The 19,512-nt window shown below is 38.3% G+C and overlaps 1 protein-coding gene across 2 annotated transcripts in view; it reads left to right on the top strand.

The window, feature by feature from the left end:
• LOC134299554 (uncharacterized) overlaps positions 1 to 18,017 on the top strand; it is an 85,576-nt gene extending 67,559 nt beyond the window's left edge. The window contains exons 2-5 of one of the 2 annotated variants that reach the window (XM_062982720.1): positions 3,732 to 3,828; positions 5,525 to 5,709; positions 8,362 to 8,494; positions 14,636 to 18,017. In XM_062982720.1, the coding sequence (XP_062838790.1) occupies positions 3,732 to 3,828; positions 5,525 to 5,709; positions 8,362 to 8,494; positions 14,636 to 14,642 (422 nt within the window). In that variant the 3' untranslated portion in view covers positions 14,643 to 18,017. Of the gene's footprint in view, positions 1 to 3,731; positions 3,829 to 5,524; positions 7,410 to 8,361; positions 8,495 to 14,635 lie in introns of those variants that run through there. The other variant, XM_062982719.1, reaches the window with a different exon arrangement.
• Positions 18,018 to 19,512: the final 1,495 nt, after the last annotated feature.

Consider the following 19,512-nt stretch of genomic DNA (forward strand, 5'->3'; position numbering starts at 1 on the left):
CATTCTCTGGTTTTAGAAGGTTTGAGTTATTTTAAAAGGGGAGAGGACACTGGAATTCTCCATGAATTTCAGAAATATATATAAAGACACAGAAGTACAGGACTCAAAGATTTCCTATATCATGGCTTAGTCATGGGAACTGTTGTTGAGAAATTGGGAAAAGACTCAGGGCCCTTCCAGACAGGCCTTAATCCTGGGAGAAACTGGGACTTTCCCTGGGGGGGGGACTACATGCCTTCCTGGGACAACCAGCCATGCCCCAGCCCCCATTTCCCCAAAAAAACATATATGGGGGGACTGCTGGCAGGCCTCTTGTGCATTGGGGGGGGGGGCTGGGGGGGATGGAAGGGGCACCATCCTGCTCCTTCAGGCTGTTAGAGTCCAAAGAACTAGGGATGCTGTGGGGATTGACACCCAAGGTTGTGGAAACAGTCCTGTGAGTGAATCCCTACAGGGCCCCAAGGTCCTGATCTTTCCAGGTATTTTATTAATCCAGAGCAAACAGAGAAATTCCAATTTTCTCCAGATTAATTTTCTTTATCCTGAGGCATCATTTGGATGCCTCAGGTAAATAAAAGGCAGGTCCTGGATATAGGCCTGTGGAAGGGCCCTAAGACTTGACACCTTTCTTCAACTTGAAGACTTCTTTCAACTATGAAGGAAATTAGGTAAGATCCTGAAGTGTAAAGATTTATCATTTCATAACAAAATCAGAAGCACCCAGTCATTTCTGATTTCTATGTAAAGGTGTGAAAACTGACCAGTGAAGAAAGTGGACAAGAAGATAATCAACTAATTTGAAATGCGATGCTGTAGTAGGGCTTTAAAGGTATATTTACTGTGGGACACCTGCCAGCACCACCTCACAATCAATGGGTCTTAGAGCAAATTAAGCCTGAACTGTCAGTCAAAGAGTAGTGACTAAACTGAAGTTTCATACATGACATATTGGAAAAGATGATAACACTTGGTAAACTGGAAGGCACTAGAAAATGAGGGAAACAGTGTTACACAAGGTGGATAGTTTTCAATAAGAAAGGCAAGATCTGAAAAGAGCAGCCCTTGGATGCTTTTTATTAAAAGGGTTACTAAAAATCAAAGTCAACTTGATATTGCAAACATGAAAGCTGGCACTAAACCTATCCACTATTGTATAACCTATTCTTTGTGAAATGACAGAAAAAACAGGGGAGGAATGAACTTTAACACAACTCTGAAGTTGTGTTGAAGTCAATATCCTCCTACCTTGTATGGCTTCTTGCTTTTGTTTTTGACTTAAAGACATCTTATCTCCTGAATGCTCTTCCAAAGGAAACCAATTCTAGGAAGCACTGCCCCTGGAATTTCTTTCTAATGCAACATCAGTAATTTTTAACGCAATTGAAATGGAACCTCAGGGGGGATTTATAAATCAAGATTCATGTTTTTAAGCTAAATATAATTTTAATATGTTATAGCTTGGTTTTATATGTGGGTTTAATTTGGTATTTTGGGGGTTTATTTCAGTATATGTTGGTTTATTGTGGGTTTTGGGGGGCAGGGTTAGTATTGTCTTTGTTATTCACTGTTGTCTCAGGCATTGAATGTTTGCCTTTTTATTGCTAGAATCCACCCTGAGTCCCTTCGGAGATAGGGAAGAATAAAAATAAAGTTTTATTATTTTTATTATAATGCCCAAGTAAAGGGAAAATACACAAAAATATTAAGGACAATTTAAAACTGAGGTAGGAGGGTAAGTGCAGCGTTAAGGCTTAGGACAATGTTGTGAGAACAAGTCCTTTGTACAGCAATTACAAAGGGACCAATTACCCCAGAAACAGAAGTATTATGGAGCAGAAATGCAATTTGATGTGAGAACTATTTAGCCTGATTTAGTTTTTGCTCTTTGGTGCTCTATCAGTCATTTTAATTAACTATGCTCAAGCTGAACATTTATGCTGTATGACTGATTTCTCAAGGCAAGGGTGTTCATTTAAAAATGGATAATGATTGAAAATTATAATCCATATGCATCATTATGATGGTGATCATTAAAGATGCCTCATTATTTTGTAGCTCAGAATGAAAAAAATCATCATATTCTTGAAATTAAACAGAGGAAGAAAAGAACAACAAATTGCTGCAAAAATAGATGCAGTTCTCTAGATTCAGTAGCAGCAATGACCTCTGAGTCATAGGAATCCAGATTCAAAACTAGTAAACAACCATCTGCCCATCATTATATAGTACAATATGACTAATGATGGCCAAGTGAACATGCAGGATAAACCAAAAAATAAATTGGCACATTCTTTGTTGTATGGTTGTCCTAAGACATAGAAAGTAACATTTATAATTTTTACCACATTCTGAGACCTGATTTTAAATCATGGGAACAACCAAACTTTCAAATAAGTGTGGGTTTTCAGATTAATAGCTAGTATTACTTTAAGCTGTTGTGGCCCAGCTTACCTGTCCGAACGTATCTCCCTCTATGAGCCAGCTAGGAGATTAAGATCTTCTGGGGAGGCCCTGCTCTCAGTCCCACCTCTTTTGCAGGCATGGTTGTTGGGAAAGAGAAACAGGGCCTTCTCAGTGGTGGCCCCTCAGCTGTGGAACTCCCTCTCTAGTGAAATTAGATCAGACTCCTCCCTCCAGACCTTCAGGAAAAAGCTAAAAATGTGGTTGTGGGACCAAGGTTTTGGCTAGCAATTTACCAGTGCAATATGTAAACTTGAAACAGTACAATGAAGTACATTTTTTATTTGAAAACACATAACATAAAATGGGTGGGGGCTGGGGGCCAAATGGATTAATAGCATTTCAATAGGAAAATTCACTTTGAGATAAGAGCAATATGAGTTAAGAGCTCGGTCATGGAACAAATTAAAATCACGGTATCACTGTATATTTGGCCTGGTGATTCAAAAATGGCACCAGTTAGCAACACAGAGGTCTGAATTTTATTTATAATCTGACATACAGTAGACTCCCTTATTGAATCAATGGGATTTGCATAAGTGTCAACTTCACTAATAACTGATGTGATGTATCTTCCATAGTTGGGACTAACAATTAGATTCATGCAAACAAGTTGTGAAGATACTGCATAAAATGTGAGGAAGTCACATAAGTAATTTGGGCAACTAAGATTCATTGTTTCTAAACAATTCATATGATTGAATGACAAAACATGTATGTCAGACTGTTAATGGTAACTGTGTTTTTATGTTTCTGTACAGCTTGGACATGGACAAACTTCAGCCCTCCAGGTGTTTTGGACTCCCACAATTCCTAACAGTTGGTAAGTTGGTTGGGATTTCTGGAAGTTGAAGTCCAAAACACCTGGAGGGCCAAAGTTTGCACATGCCTGGTATAGCTGTTGTATGGCTGAATGTCTTATTGTCTAGTGGTTTAGTTTGATAGAAAGATAAACTGATGATTCAAAATGACAGCTATTTTAGCCCCACCACATCCAGTGACCCCTAATCATTTCTAAGTTACTACAGCATCCATCCAGAATTAATATAGTTGTAAGGGTTTCTGGAATAGTGTTAAGACCTTATATTTTTTCTACTTATTTTTTTACTGCATGGAAAGTTTGCACATGTATGCACACACAGCTAAGTTTCTTTTAACTGCTTTGATTTTGTTGATTGTCCTATTTCTGATTTAAATACTCATTGGGCAATGTCTGTTATTTTCACATTTGTTCTTTTCTCTTTGTTTTTCCTCCCATCATTATGGCTCAGTTCCAGAACTGCAGAGGGATGTGGACAATGTCATGAGAAATGGGCTGTCATTACCAGGGAATCTTTCTGGGACAAAAATCCAATTATTTTCAGCAAGGTAATTATTCTTAGAGTCTATTTCCACAGTTCCCTCCATCAAGCTATAAAGAGAAGATTGTATCTCCAAAATGTATTTTTCCTGGATAAATAACATTTAAAACTGGTGAAGACACAAGATTCTGAGATATGATGTTGGAGGTGTTGTTGTTTTCTGGTTTACAGAGCCATTTCAATGTCTCTGGAGTTGATGGAAAAGGTCCCACTGACCTCAGTAGGTTTCAAAGTAATTTTTTTATTGCCTGAGAGTGAAAAAACCCAATTCTTACCAAGTGTCATGGGAACGGAAGTGGTGATATGTCTTATTTCACTGCTGTAGATTAAAACCAGTGCACATGATGTGAAAATAGATAAGATATCATCTTGTTGCTTTTTTTTAAAAAAGCATATGAGCTATTTTCATGACATCATGTGAGATGTCTTCCAAGTCCTGGCTGCTAATGGGACCGCGTAAGGCCCTCTGTTTCTTGAAACAGGTAACAATATAGCCTCTTCACTTTACTGTCAGTTATCATCCCCAATCACAGCTGTGGTCTGGATGAGGCGATAGTGCAAAGATTTCCCAGGACTGTCAGGGAAGTGAGTAAATTATGAGCTTTTGAACTCCCACCATGAAATAAAGAGACTAGACACATGAAAAATGGTTCTAAAGGGCCATTTCCTGACCTATTAATTAAAGGAACTTGGAATAACCTGTAAAGGGAAAAAAGACAGTTAAAGGAAATCAATCTGTTGATCATAGGTTAGTAAGTAAAAGTAAAGGTTTTCCCTTGACATTAAGTCTAGTCATGTCCGACTCTGTGGGGTGGTGCTCATTTCTAAGTTGAAGAGCTGGCGTTGTCCGTAGACACCTCCTAGGTCATGTGGCCATGAGTGCCGTTACCTTTCCACAGAAGTGATACCTATTGATCTACTCACATTTGCATGTTTTCGAACTGCTAGGTTGGCAGTAGCTGGGGCTAACAGAAGGAGCTCACTCCACTCCCTGGATTCAAACCGCCAACCTTTTAGTCAGCAAGTTCAGCTGCTCAGTGGTTTAACCCGCTGAACATAACTCATGGGTTATTTGCCATTAAGTGAGCCTGGTCTCTGGGCCAGATGTCACTCCTTCTAACCACCTCCAAGGACATACATGCATCAAGGATCCCGAAGCCAACCAAAATTCTTTGGCTGCACCTCTCAGCCAATCATAGGTGGAAGACCATCCTGAGGCACTCCCTCCCAAACTCAGAGTTTTTTTTTAAGACTGAGAACCCTCATTCCAGCCCAAGGAAAACTCCCATGTTATGAAAACTTATAGGAACTGTTGCGGTAGTCAACATTTTACCCACCTGGGGGGGGGGGGGATTGCCATGGTGTCTACCATGCCTATTTAACCTTCACCATGCCTGAAGCAGACTGACTGATGGTGGGGGAGGAAGGAGCAGCCTCAGATCGCTTGCTGCTCTGCCCCTATCATGTGGTTGGGCCCGCCCCAACTAAGTCTGGCTCCTTCATGGGGGCTTTCAAATCCCCCCCCCCCACGCCTTAATCTTCACAGGGCTGCAGGTGGGGCTTCCTTTGACTTTCATTGGGGTTTTCCACTGTCCTGTCCTATTTTAATTAAATCTATTCTAAAAACTTACAACACATTTATAGTTATTAGCCAGATTGGAATTACTTTGTCATTTCAACTTTCTTTCTTTTCCCACAAAAAGATCCAGGGAAGTCATGCTACCCCTCTATTCTGCCTTGGTCAGGCCACACCTGGAATACTGTGTCCAATTCTGGGCACCACAATTGAAGGGAGATGTTGATAAGCTGGAAAACGTCCAGAGGAGGGCGACTAAAATGATCAAGGGTCTGGAGAACAAACCCTATGAGGAGCGGCTTAAAGAGCTGGGTATGTTTAGCCTGCAGAAGAGAAGGCTTAGAGGAGACATGATAGCCATATACAAATATGTGAGGAGAAGTCATAGGGAGGAGGGAGCAAGCTTGTTTGCTGCTGCCCTGGAGACTAGGACGCTGAACAATGGCTTCAAACTACAGGAAAGGAGATTCCACCTGAACATCAGGAAGAACTTCCTCACTGTGAGGGCTGTTCGACAGTGGAACTCTCTCCCCCGGACTGTGGTGGAGGCTCCTTCCTTGGAGGCTTTTAAGCAGAGGCTGGATGGCCATCTGTCAGGGGTGCTTTGAATGAGATTTTCCTGCTTCTTGCAGGGGGTTGGACTGGATGGCACGTGAGGTCTCTTCCAACTCTACGATTCTATGATTCTATGATTCAATGCATAAGACTGCAAATTACAGCATTGTTTTAGGCGGATCAGTGGGAAACCTACTATCACTCTTTTGAATCCGATTGCTGGAGGTTTGCAATTTATCCTGCAGTAATCAGCTTACAACACATATGGTGCCATTGACCTGTTTCTGATTTGTAGGTATTTGACAATATCTGTAGTAACATGCTCCATTTGTTCTGGCTGCTGGCTTTGTCCTTCTAGAAATCAATAAAACTATACAGTACTATAGAAACAAGGATTGTTCTAAAACAAAGATTATTCTGCCTGAATGGAAGAACTTGCCGTGTCTAGAGACAAGATGCTAAGAAATTGGGAGATGTTTTAGATCTTAAATGATATGGATTCTATTTTCTGTGCTTCCTTTGTAGGCAAGTTTCAAAGGATTAGCATTTTTATTATTGTTATTAATGTGGCTTATGAAAAACATTCTAAAGAGAGGGCAATCTATGCTCGAGGAAAATTTCATGGAAGCCACATGAACTTTAAAAAGTACAAACTGTGTTATATTACTTCCCTGGGGCCTAGGTGACTGAGCATATAAACTACAAGGTTTCCTTATCTTGGTGTGGATTTCATCTCTTAAAGGCATAATTTATGGTTTATATTCAAAGTCTCTAGTGGATGTTGTTTCACATCTGTACATTAAAAACAATCTCCATGATTTAAATAAACGACCACAAATCCCCAGAGAAAATTATTGTATTCTGTTCATTCAAGATTACCAAGCAACTTTCTATTAAGTCTCTCCTGCCTCCTTTCCCCACTCCTACCTCAGACACAACAAAGTAATTCAACACATTTGCGTTCTCTCTCTCTCTTTCCCCATCAGTAAAAAATAAAGCTAGTGGGAGGGCATTCATTATTAAACAGAAATGAACTGAAGCTGGTTGTGTGTTTCAAACCAATTTCACAGTTCTCAGCCTGATCCCCATTTCACCTGAAGTATGAAAATTTATATCAGTTTATAGCCCTATTCTAACCATATTTACTCATAAGAGTAAACTTTCTGGCACTCATTCCCAAGGAAATGTACACAACTCCTATGCTATATATCAGGCTACTTGGGGAAATCCAATTGATCTCTGTGCCTTTTGGCCAAGTTTACATGAATTGGGTCAGGTTGTTAGTATAATTTTCAGGACTTAATTGTCTTAAAATGAACCATATCACTCATTGTTCTCACAGATGTAGGTAAATTCTTTTCAAGCCCACCAAGAGGGCTTTTACATGTAAATCCATACTTTATACCAGGGGTCCCCAAACTTTTTAAGCCGAGGGCTTAAAAACAATATTTCAGACTGTTAAGGGGCCGGATTATCATTTGAAAAAAATACAATCAAATCCGATGCACACTCCATAAGTCTTATTTGTAGTGCAAAAACAACAACAACAACAACAACAAGAACAATAACAATGAAAGAACAATACAATATTTAAAAACAAAAACAATTTTAACCAACATACATTTATCAGGATTTCAATGGGAAGCGTGGCCCTGCTTCTGGCCAATGAGATAGTCAAGTTAATTAGGGTTGTTGTTGTTGTTGTTGTTGTTTGTCTTCAAGTCATTTCAGACTTTGGGTGAACCTAAGTCTAAAATTTATTTATTTATTTATTTATTTATTTATTATTTACTGCATTTATTTACTACATTTGTATCACACCCTTCTCACCCCAAAGGGGACTCAGAGTGGCTTACAAATTATGTGTACATATAATATATTATATTATTAGCATAGCACAATATTAGCATTATATATTACTATATTGAACTATACCACTATACTGTAATATTATTAGTAATATTATATGTAATATAGAATATATAATTAATATTATTATATGGTATTATTATTAGTGTTATATCGTATTACATTATAATATTATTATCAATATTATATGTAAATACAATATATTATATTATAAAACTGAGGGCGGGGGCCAGGTAAATGACCTTGGAGGGCCGCATCCGGCCCCCGGGCCTTAGTTTGGGGACCCCTGCTTTATACAGTACTTTCTGTGGGTAGTGAAATGGGCTTCACCTAATTTTTCTGTAATTAAGATCATATTGTAGTTCATTAAATAGTTTCAAGGTTCACTTGAAACTCAGCTTGAATTAGTATGCATTAGGGTGGTGCACAGATGGACTCCACCTGTTTTGGCTGTTCTGGCTCTTTTGGCCAGGTGTAATGGCATGGGCACCACCACCATTTTTGGCAGACCATGTGGCTGCCAAAAACTTCTGCTTTCAGTTTCTTCCAGCTATACATGGAGTGCAGAGAAGCAGCCACACCTATACACGGAGTTTCCCTGTGAGGCTGAGAGCCCTGCAGTCTACCTGGGCCAATCAGAAGAAGAAAGCCCCTTACCGGCTCTGTGTTCTATGTAAGTGCCTTTGCTGCTCTTAGGATCTTGCTTTTGGACTAAATCCCAATCTTTTCCTTTGGCAATTTCATTTATGGGCTATGAAAAGGCATTTAAGAGGGTGTTTGTTTAAATATTGGGGTGGTTTACTGAAGGGAGGGGATAGCCGGACTCGCTTGAGTCCCCACGGGGAAAATTCAATTCCTCCACAGGTCTAGTTGAAGGATATTAGAGAAAAGGATCCCTGAAAAAATGGTTTCTTAAGCCTGGTGTCTCCTAAACCCTGCTCTTATTGAAGGATATAAGGAGAAACTATCCCAGAAAGTGTTTCTTAAGCTTGATGCCCTAAAAATGACAGAAAGGGGAGCCTCGTAAGTTCCCCGTTACTGCCAATGGGATGGATCTTCCTGGATCTTTCAGCTGCCAATTGGAAAAACGGATTCAGGAGGCTCCCAAAAAATGGATCTGGAGGTTCACATAAATCCGGATACTGAAAACCAAATGGGGTTTAATTGAATTTCACACCCCTAGTATGCATTGTGAGATGCCTGGCCAACTCTGGAAATGTTACATTGCCTTTGCAACATTTTCTGGATAAGTAACTCCCTTTCATGTGTGTGTGTGTGTGTGTGTGTGTGTGTGTGTGTGTGTGTGTGTGGTGAGTGGGTACCTGTGCATGTTTCACTACTTCTCAAGCTTTCCCATTGAAGGTCTGTCCCTCTCTTTGCCTAATAGGAAGGATAATTGTTTTGGCCATGATCCCAATTGGTTTTCAGTATTATTATGAAAACAGATATGGAAATATACATATAAAACACCCCTTCCAAGTGCAAGGAAAATCCATATCCACAACTCTGCTTCCAACATTGAACTCAGAGCACTTCTTAATGAAGTCCTTCCATCAGATAAAATATACATATGTATAATACAACAATAGAATTTGGCCATGAAGAACATCACGTTCCTGCCATTATTGTGAGCAGAATAATATTCAGTTTTGCTATTTGCAAAATTATTTAATCTGGATAATATAATTTAGAACACTTTAATGGGTCCTTTCCTCACACATTTAAAATGACGGAGATATACCTCATCCTGCCAAATTTGATATATTTTATAAAAATGTACAAGTTTCCCAACATTCATAGATTTAAAAAGATGTGGAGCTTTACTACATAGCCATATTTTTTGTGAAGAGGAAATCAGTACACACACACACACACACACACACACACACACAACATAGATTAATATAAACCTTCTCTGAAAAAAATCCATCATGTTATTGCAATTTCACTACTCTGACTCTTGGGGAATAGTTAAATGTTAAAGGCCTTGAGAAATCTGTATAGTGTTTTTTAATCTTCATTATTGATTTCAAGTCTAGAAATGTAGATAGCATTTATTCCAGATTAATTCATCCAACCTTGTGAATGACACCATGGAGACATAGCAATATCATGCATAATTTTTTAGGCAAACCTATAAAATGAAGAATTCTAGATTCAAATTGGAAAAAATATGTCATTTATCTCATTTTAAATTGGATTCTGAAAGGTAAGAACATTGGGCACAAGTATTATAACTCACAGAAACAACTTAATCAAACTACTGCTCCTTTTAAGTAATACGCATATTGCTGAACTATTCAATGTAGAACCAGGGCAATAAATGTTAAGAATTTATATGATGCAGAGAGATTTCTACAGGCTGCTACAATGTTTAAATTAGTGTTTAGATACCTATCTTTTTTATCTTTTCCCTTCATACATTGCATTTGCTTATTTTTTTAAAGAACCTGGCAGAAGTAGGATAGGGTTCAAGTATTTAGAGTTCACCTGAATTGTTTTCCCCACTTAGACTTGATAAATCCATTACATGTGTGTGTGTGTCTTAAAATAAATGCATGCTGAATCACTTTAGCCCCCATCAACTAAAGTTGGGGAATGTTCCAGAGTTTCCCCAAAAGAGTGTGAACAGCAGATTGGCTCCAGTACAAAACCATATGGGCCAGCACTGCCATCCCCTTGACAGCATCAGGAAAGGGGGATAAATAAGGGATGTGTTGACGCTATTGCCCTGGTATTTATTTATTTATTTACTTCATTTATACTCCGCCTTTCTCACAAACTATGACTCACAAACTATGGGAAGATTCAATGCCACATATAAACATACCAATAAAACACACTTCCAAAGTCACTAGGCACCTTTGCTGACATCAGCAATGGCACTTGTGTGACCTGGGAGAAGGAGGGTCTATTCTTTGTTTTCTTAATATTAATGTATAGCCCTACTTGAAGATAAATTGAGCTCTGAGAACTGACTCAAACTCTCCCATTAGCATAATGGGAATAATTAGCGGTTACTATTCATCCAATGGTTTTAATAACTTCATCCATTATAAGACCAACAAATGTCCAACAAACCTGAGAACAGCAGCTTCCAGTAGAAGCATGAACAGGCCACTTCTTTTTTATCTCAACCATTTTTAATGTACTAATGCTATGTGTAATATTTCTTGTGATTCATTCTGGATATTCTAGAACTGTTATTTTGAGTTACAAATTCCATGCACTGTTTTTTCAAATACCTTTTTTTTAAAAATCCCAGCTTGTGCGTTATCATTCTTCTTGTGTATGATTTTAAATGCTTGAGCATTTGAACTCTCCATCATGCAAGTCACAATATATTGCGAGAAATACAATTGAATCAATCTTTCCAAAAACAATGCAGTTGACTTTTGGGTGAAAAATATAAGCAACGGAAACAAAAGCTGTAACTTTACCTTCTAGCATGACAGAAATAGAAGGTTCAATAGGAATAACATCACAATAATGGCTTTACTTACAACAAGCAAATTGTCTTTTTCAGCACAAGTGAGCTCATGCATACCATGTCAATACAAATTCACTTACAATTTTGAATACATTTTCTGTGAATTGAGAACATGAAAACCACTGGGGGATTAAACTGAAAGATTAATGGGCTATCTCTTGTTGCACCAATTAGCAGCAGAGTAAGAAAGGGAGGGAGGAGAGAAAAGACTCATTTATCTTCAGTTCATTGTTAACTCGTTGAGAGTGTTAGCACTGTCATGCTAAAGAATTACCTGACCACGCATATTATATGAAGAAAGAATCTGTTTTGCATAAAACATGCAGAATAATTATAGATTGAGACTTGGACAGGGCCCAAATGATTACTGAGGCAAGTCATCTTAACACCTTGAGCTTCTCTGATAGTTGCATGCAAATTGGGGGAAGGGGGAGCTTTAAGCTCTCTCCTTTGAGGTTTGTATTATGAAATTGTTTTTCAAGTACAAAGTTGGCATTTTATCACAAGGGGACACTTTTACTGGAACATCAGATACAGGTAAATTCTTCCACTACTCAAGAATTATTTGAGCAAATTTAAACTATATTCCATGTGAAGACCACCAAAATATTCTGTGTGGCTGCATTTCACACAGTGGGAACACGGTCGTTGAAATAAATCCATCCAGTGTTCAGTTATTTTATGCTATGCCAGTTATCTAGGATAAGGTTACTTAGCCACTGCCCTCCTTTGGCCATGGGGTAGGGATCTAGATAATCCAGTGTAGGTGGCATATTAGTCTGGGCTGTCCAAATGAAGCACCCAGGCAAATGCGGGTTAACCCAGGGTAAACCATTTAATCCAATTTAAACCTGTGTTAACAAAATATTTGCAAACATCCAGATCTTCCATCCGCAGGCATCTCCACTGCCATCCCATATTCCTCAGGCTTAGATACCTTCTGTGGTATAATCACAGAGTGCTATACTTGAGTGAAGAGAAGAAGCAGGGTATAAATAAACAACAACAACAACAACAACAATATACAACAATAGTGAAGCCTCCAGGAACAGTAAGCAGGCTTCCCTTTTCTTTTGGGCACAAAATGGAGCACGTGAAGGGGAGGGTGGTACTGGTCATGCCCACCCATGCAAAGAATGCATTGGTGCAGTGAAGATGTATGGCCACCACCACCCTGGCAATGAGGTAGGGGTTTGACCCTGGATGTGGCCTCAAAAATTCGGCAAAATCCAGATTTTGCCAATAATGAAAGGGCCCTGTTTCACCTGCCAAAAACCACTATCTGGGTAGCCTTTCTGGCAATGTCACTTCTGAGGTCACAGCAGGGAGCCCAAACATGTGATCACCTTTAATGACATTGCCATCAAAGTTCTGCCAGGGTCTAGCATGGAGCAGCTTCTGGCCAGCAACTCAGTTGTGGGTCTTTTTGACATGTGAACACTGGAATGCATAGAATAAAGCCCAATACAACTATCTACACTTCAAAATGTAACTTTTTAGTTTTCTGGAAGCTCTCTAGCAACTTGTAGATCTCCCTGTGTCAGATACCCTTTATGCCAGAAGCAGGTCTACTGTTTCAGAAGCAGCCATAAAACATGTGGATGGTCCAAGGTGAATTCACTTTATTTGTTCCATGTAAACAAGACCACATTCTTCACTTTCATCATCCTCTGTGTATGTACCCTCTGGTCCTTTTGAAAAGGAGAACTTCCTGCATCCATGGAGTCTACTCATTTCATATTGAACATGAAAGTGTTTAAAATCATGTGGATATTCTCTACATATACAGGAGGATGCTCCGTTCAGAAAATTACTTTCCTCAGATGTTTCTTTGGCCTACTTTTAGAATATCTAAATAGGACTACTGATTACTTTAAAATGCCTTCATGATTTGCAGTCAAACCTCAAGAGCATCTCAACTTAAGAGCATTTTGAGTTGAGCTATCACTTGGCCTGGGTTCCACATTGACATACAATCACAGTTTTTAGTTAAGAGCTAGCCCCAGAGAGAAAGCTAGCGAAAGAGTACAGGGCTTTAGGGCCTCCATGCCTCATGCTCATGTGCACTTTGAGAGATTGCTGTCTGCTTTGCTATTGTCCACTTTGGGAGATTGCTGTCCACTTTGCTCTTGACCACTTTAAGGAACTTTGGGTTGGTTGATTTTGTGTTTTTATTCCTGATATGTTTGGCTTTATGAAGAGAGAGAGGGAGAGAACAAGAGAGGGAGGGAGGCTGGAATGAGTACAGTATTAAGAAAATAATGCTTCTCCCTCTTTGTTTTGTGCTGTGTGCTTCCTTGCCACAACGTTGTGCTCCTACCATTTGAAAGCTGATTTTCTTTTTTCATTGATCCATGTGAATGTGCAGGTTTTGCCTTACTTTTACACTGGCCAACACATATTTTGTTGCCTCAAATGTGCTTCCTTGCAACAACTTTGTGCTTCGTTTTTTTATTGTTTCAGCCACATTTATTTATTTATTCATTATTTGTTATATATAAACTGCATTTTCTTATTTTAAAACACATAACAAAAATAGGGAGCAAATGGATTAATAGCATTTCAGTAGAAAATTCACTTTGAGATAAGAGCGATATGCGTTAAGAGTTTGGTCATGGAATGAATTAAACTCTTAACTCAAGGTATCACTGTATGAACATTCAACACTATATGGTTTTAAAGAGACAAGTGCTGATATTTCCTTTTCAAGTGTGAATGATCGTGAGGAATGGTTAAATGTCATGCATCTAAAGACTTTATCAGGCGATTGAGGGGAAAGCAGAGTTTAATGTTTTTCCCCATCTTCTGGAATAGCCATCCATCCCACATCATTTCACTGTATTCCCTGTCTTTCCTCTTCTTTGCACAATCTTTCTCTATCAGGAGTTGATTGACACCTGACTTCTGATAGAGGTCTTCTGGTTCCGTTTCCATGCGCTTGGACCACGGAGTCCCACCAGAAGTGCTCTTACGTCATCTGATGACCTCTGTGGGACTTTTATGGGAAGTGCATGGAAAAGGGGCCAGAAGACCCCTATCAGGAGTTGGGTCATCTGATGAAGTTCTAAGTTCATGGGCAAGGGAAACAGAAATCTCTCAGATATGTATATATCAGAATGAATGTATTTTGTTTACTGTTTACAGTGTGAAATTTATGAACCTTCAACTTTATTGTGAAGAGAAGTACTCCCAGGCAATGACAAAGACAAAACACAATTGAACTCCTCACCACCACAGCACTCTAATACCACTATTCTTTAACAACAGCATCATATGTTATTTGACCACTTTATATTAACTTGTTATTTTCTCTCATTTTAACAGGAAATGAAGTCTGGCCTTGCAGAAGTTGAAGTTGTTCAAAATTGCCTCCTGACAGCAGATCCTGTTGAAATTTCAGAGGGGGGGGAATACATGAAATACTTCAACTTTGATATGATGTCATGCAGAGACAGCTTAAAAGTTTCAAAGTTCACTTACCGCTTATTTTCAATACTGGGAAGCCATAAATAATAAATGTCCATGTCTCACTAATATGTTGCCTTTATACAAGCTCCTTCTCGGCAATCGAAGACAGATGTTTCTTATCTGAGAGGCAAGCATCTCTTTCTTCACATCCTCAGTTGTTATCATGGTTTAAAGATTGCAACAGACATACATCTGTTTTGCCTTCTTTCTACCTTTTTCTGTTATAAACAACTAAAATGCCAATAGGAACCATACAGGAAATATGTCTTCTCTGCTGATTTTCCTTTCCCTTGATATCTCTTTCTTTTGAATCTCAAGGTTTCAAATTAATTTATATGATTTTTTTCTTCCTTCTTTCCCAACAGAACATGATAATATATTAGCAGTACGTTAAAGTGTGAAAAGAACACATCTACCTTACCCTTTGGCTATGGAAGAAAAAGTAAATTTAGCACATCAAAAGCAAATGCTGGCGGACCTAAAACTAACCCTCCCCCACACACTTTACCAGCCAAATATGAGTGAATATGGATTTCAGAATCACATTTGAAAAGGTTATGGTCCAGATACTAAAACTGTAAATTTAGTCTCAATAAAATACTAGACATGTTGGTCTAGATTCAGCTGGTAGAGCTACTGAATCATTGGCTCATCTCACCGATTCAATGCATTTATTCTATTTGGGACTACCAATAAGCCTTACTTTGCCAGAAAATTACCATGTTCTGCAATTCTAAACTATGAGTTTTCAAAATCGTTCTACACAAATCTGAAAAGATGAACTCTGAGACTTGTTTAAACATTATCATGGAGAATTTCAGCCTTTTGCTCTTTATGTTCATCCAGAGGGAAATACAGCCTTTTATCCATGCCATCATTACCTGAACATCGTGAGCTGTTTTTTAAAAACTTGTACTCCCTCCCTTTACCTAAGGGAATTTTTTTTAGAAGGCCTTAGTTTATTTCTGTATGTTCTAATGAAGTATGTTCTATTTGAGTATTGATGTTTCTCTAGTTTCATTAAACAACCTGAACATTAATCAATCTGTTCAAAGTTAGTTGAGCCACAAAGTTCAAATTGTTTTCACTGGGCAAAACACACAGCTTCAGTAAAAAGAGTAGAGTAATAGTGCAACCTGAGAAATCATAGTTTTGCAAGTTACATAAAACTATGACACCCAGATAAAGACATCACTCTTTTGTAGCCTATTATCCTTATACAGTCAGTCATCTATACTTATAAATTCCACCACTCACAACTTGAAAATATTCTATTTTTTAACCAAAAAGCAAATGTTGATTTTACCATTTTATACAAAGAATACCATTTTACTATGCCACTGTATATATTGGAACTCAAGCATCCATGGATTTTGGTATCCATGGGGAATCCTAAAACAAACCTCAGTTGTAACCAAAGGATCATTTTATTTTATAAGATCTTAACATAAGATTAATTAAACCCAATCCCCTAATGCCATCTTTTTTTCCTTGTGAATAATGCCTTATTTAGATTGTAACCCTGAACACAGGGCCTGTCAAATCTTCTCACACTCTTGACCACAAAGTGGTCACACCGTAGTAGGTTCATGCTGTGTTTTGGGGGGGGGGGAGGAACATAGTGCAAGGAGGTAATTGATACCTCTCTGACCAGCATACATAGAAGTACATATGCAAGAGCCCTTCTACACAGCCATATAATCCAGAATATCAAGGCAGATAATCTACAATATCTGTTTTGAACTGGGTTATATGAGTCCACATTGCCATTGTGGCTGCTCTCGTAGTCCAGGGACAATCATCTAGTTTTTAATGTCAACAAGACCAAGGAGCTCATAGTAGATTATAGGAAGAACAGACCCGACATCCAGCCCTTGGTCATAAATGGAGACTAAGTGGAGCAGGTTGCCAGTTTTAAGTTTCTGGATGTCACTGAGAAGGAGGATCCGACCTGGGGCACCCATATGGCATCATTAATTAAGAGGGCCCAGCAGAGACTGTACTACCTGAGACTCCTAAAGAATCACCAACTAAATGAAAAACTGCTGATGACTTTCTACTACTGCACTATAGAGTGTCCTAACCTACTGCATCTGTGCATGGCTAGGTAGCTGCACATTGACGGCGCTCCAAAGAGTCACCACTTCTGCACAGCGAATCATTGGTTGACCTCTTTCCTCTTTGGAATAACTTTATAATTCCCACTGCCTTAAGAAAGCTCAGAACATTCTTGGGGATCCATCTCACCCGGCATATTCTGTTTTTGAATGATTGCCATCTGACAGATCGTACAGGGTGACAAAGACAAGGACAAACAGACCAAAGGATAGTTTTTTATCCTACAGCTGTTGCTATGTTTAATTCTGTGGTTTTACATTGATATAGTATTGGGGGCTATGTAGTGGTGGTGAGTTTATAGAGGGATGGATGTGTTGTTTTGTGATGTGTGTGCGGGAAGGCATGTAATTTTGTTGTGGAATAGCACAATGACAAATAAAGCTATTCTATTCATATATTCCAGTTTAATATGGATTTTATAAAGCTGTGTGGAAGGGGCCCAAGTGTAAACTAACCAGCCTGGCCCCTGATTCCAGATTTTTTATATTATTGTGTTTTCTTGGCTAACAATTTTGTGATGGACATCCCTTTACTTCTTCCTTCCTCAATATCCATGCTTGAACACCATGTAGAATCTAGGCACATCCTTTCATATCATTACAAAAAGCACATAAAGAATAAAATTGTAAACACCTGTCTAATATAAGAAGCCCAGTCTGTATAGACATGATTCAGCTAAATCCTCCGGTAATGATGGGGAAATGGAATAAAAGTTAGGACTGTAATAAAAGCTAATACCAGAACCCAAAGGAGAATAATTATTATTACAATGTTGTAGGCACTTAATTAAATATAACATTTTACTAGTACATTGGTCATTTGTTTTTAGTAAAATAAATACTAGAGATCTTTTTAAGGAATGATTTTAAGATTACACTAACTGATTTCTTCCTAAAATATATATTTGGCAAAATATTATCCGGCAAATTTGTTGGAGAAAAGTAATGCATTATAGATAACACAGAAATGAAGCTAAAAGCCATTCAGACAATATGTTAGTTTATTTTTCATTAGGAATAGTTGGAACTGTGTAAAAATGCTTTACATGTAATTATTCACAAAAATAAACCAGATGATGGAAATTAACCTCTAATGGGCTCATGTCTGCATTCCAAGTTTGGTATGTAGGATGAGAAAAATCTTTGTATTTTATGATTGTTCTAGACTATCTGTAGTAAAACAAAAGATCTTAAAACATCCAGTGGTTGAATTCTTGATAACCAAATGAAAGCTAAAGACTAGGATCTACACATAGCAAAACTGTAAGCAAATTTATAAAGTAGGCTTTTTAAAATCAAAGTGGAAGCCTAACATGCCACAATGCTCAAGGGACAGGCTCCAAAACTCACGTGAGGTTTCTGGGAATTGTATTTAAAAAACAAAACAACTTATTCAAGCTCTTTCCAAATCTCAAATCCAATTTTATGTGCCCCTTTCTCAAACATAGACATATTCAATTTGTTTACTTGAGTTACGTCCAAAAAATAAATAAACTAAGAAGGAACTTTTTGTGATAAACACCTTCCAAACCCAAAACATTCAACTCTATTGGTAGCTGTTTCCATGCTGTTAACAATTCAACTATACCACCTCACTATGTGGATGAAAACATTTAGATGATGATGATGATGATGATTATCTGCATTTCTATACTGCTTTTCTCACCCCTGGGGGGACTCAAAGCAGTTTACAACTTAATGAATGGCAAAATTCAATGCCTCACATATGTATAAAAATATACCACATATCTAAATCAAAAACATATAACTGTAGATTAAACCATTAAAACTATAAAAACATCAAACATAAACATACGCATGAAATGTTATTGCAGCAATTAACGTAGATCCCTTCTCTTCTCCCCCCACCCCCCATTCCCCCACCCCCACCCCCATTCCCCCATCTCTTATTTATGGCACAAATAAACACTCCCCTTCACAGTATACCAGTGAAATGACTTTGCAATTGTTTTTGTTTCCATTATGATTCTTTTTGGTGATACAAGATAACATGTCTACAATATCAACTTGTGAGCATGATCCAGAGGCTGTCAAAAGTTCAAATATCTCTATGATGAATTGTGGCCTTGTGATATTATAAGTGATAGTTGATGGCACTGGGCTCAATCTTGCTCCAAGAGATGAGTGTTTCAGTATATTTCTGAGTTCATCACTTCTACTTGACTTGCCAGAGATAAACAAAGCCTAGAATTAGACATTTCTGGAGATTTATTCATAAAAATCTTTACTAAAGTAATGCCTTTATTTTAGAACAGAAACAATGGTTCATCTACATGGATACTATATCACAAAGTTGGTGAGAATAAATTTTGTGGCATTAATATGATGTATGAAGCTACCATGCCCCTAATATGAGGCATAGCTGCTTAATATGATTGTGCTCCATGTTAAGGAAAGTCAAGGACTACTCAGTAACTTGCATGAAGCCCCAGAGCAACCTCACATTTGCAACTTATTTGGAACAGCCCCTGCTGTTCACATAGGCCAGTGTTGCAATCCTGCCTTCCCCATTCCCTGAATCCAACTCTACATTATATGTCCTCCTTATCCCTTCTTCACTAATAGAAAGTGGCATAATCCCCCAACTCCAACATG

This window comes from Anolis carolinensis, chromosome 5 (genome assembly GCF_035594765.1).
Source record: "Anolis carolinensis isolate JA03-04 chromosome 5, rAnoCar3.1.pri, whole genome shotgun sequence".
NCBI classification, from domain to species: Eukaryota; Metazoa; Chordata; class Lepidosauria; order Squamata; family Dactyloidae; genus Anolis; species Anolis carolinensis.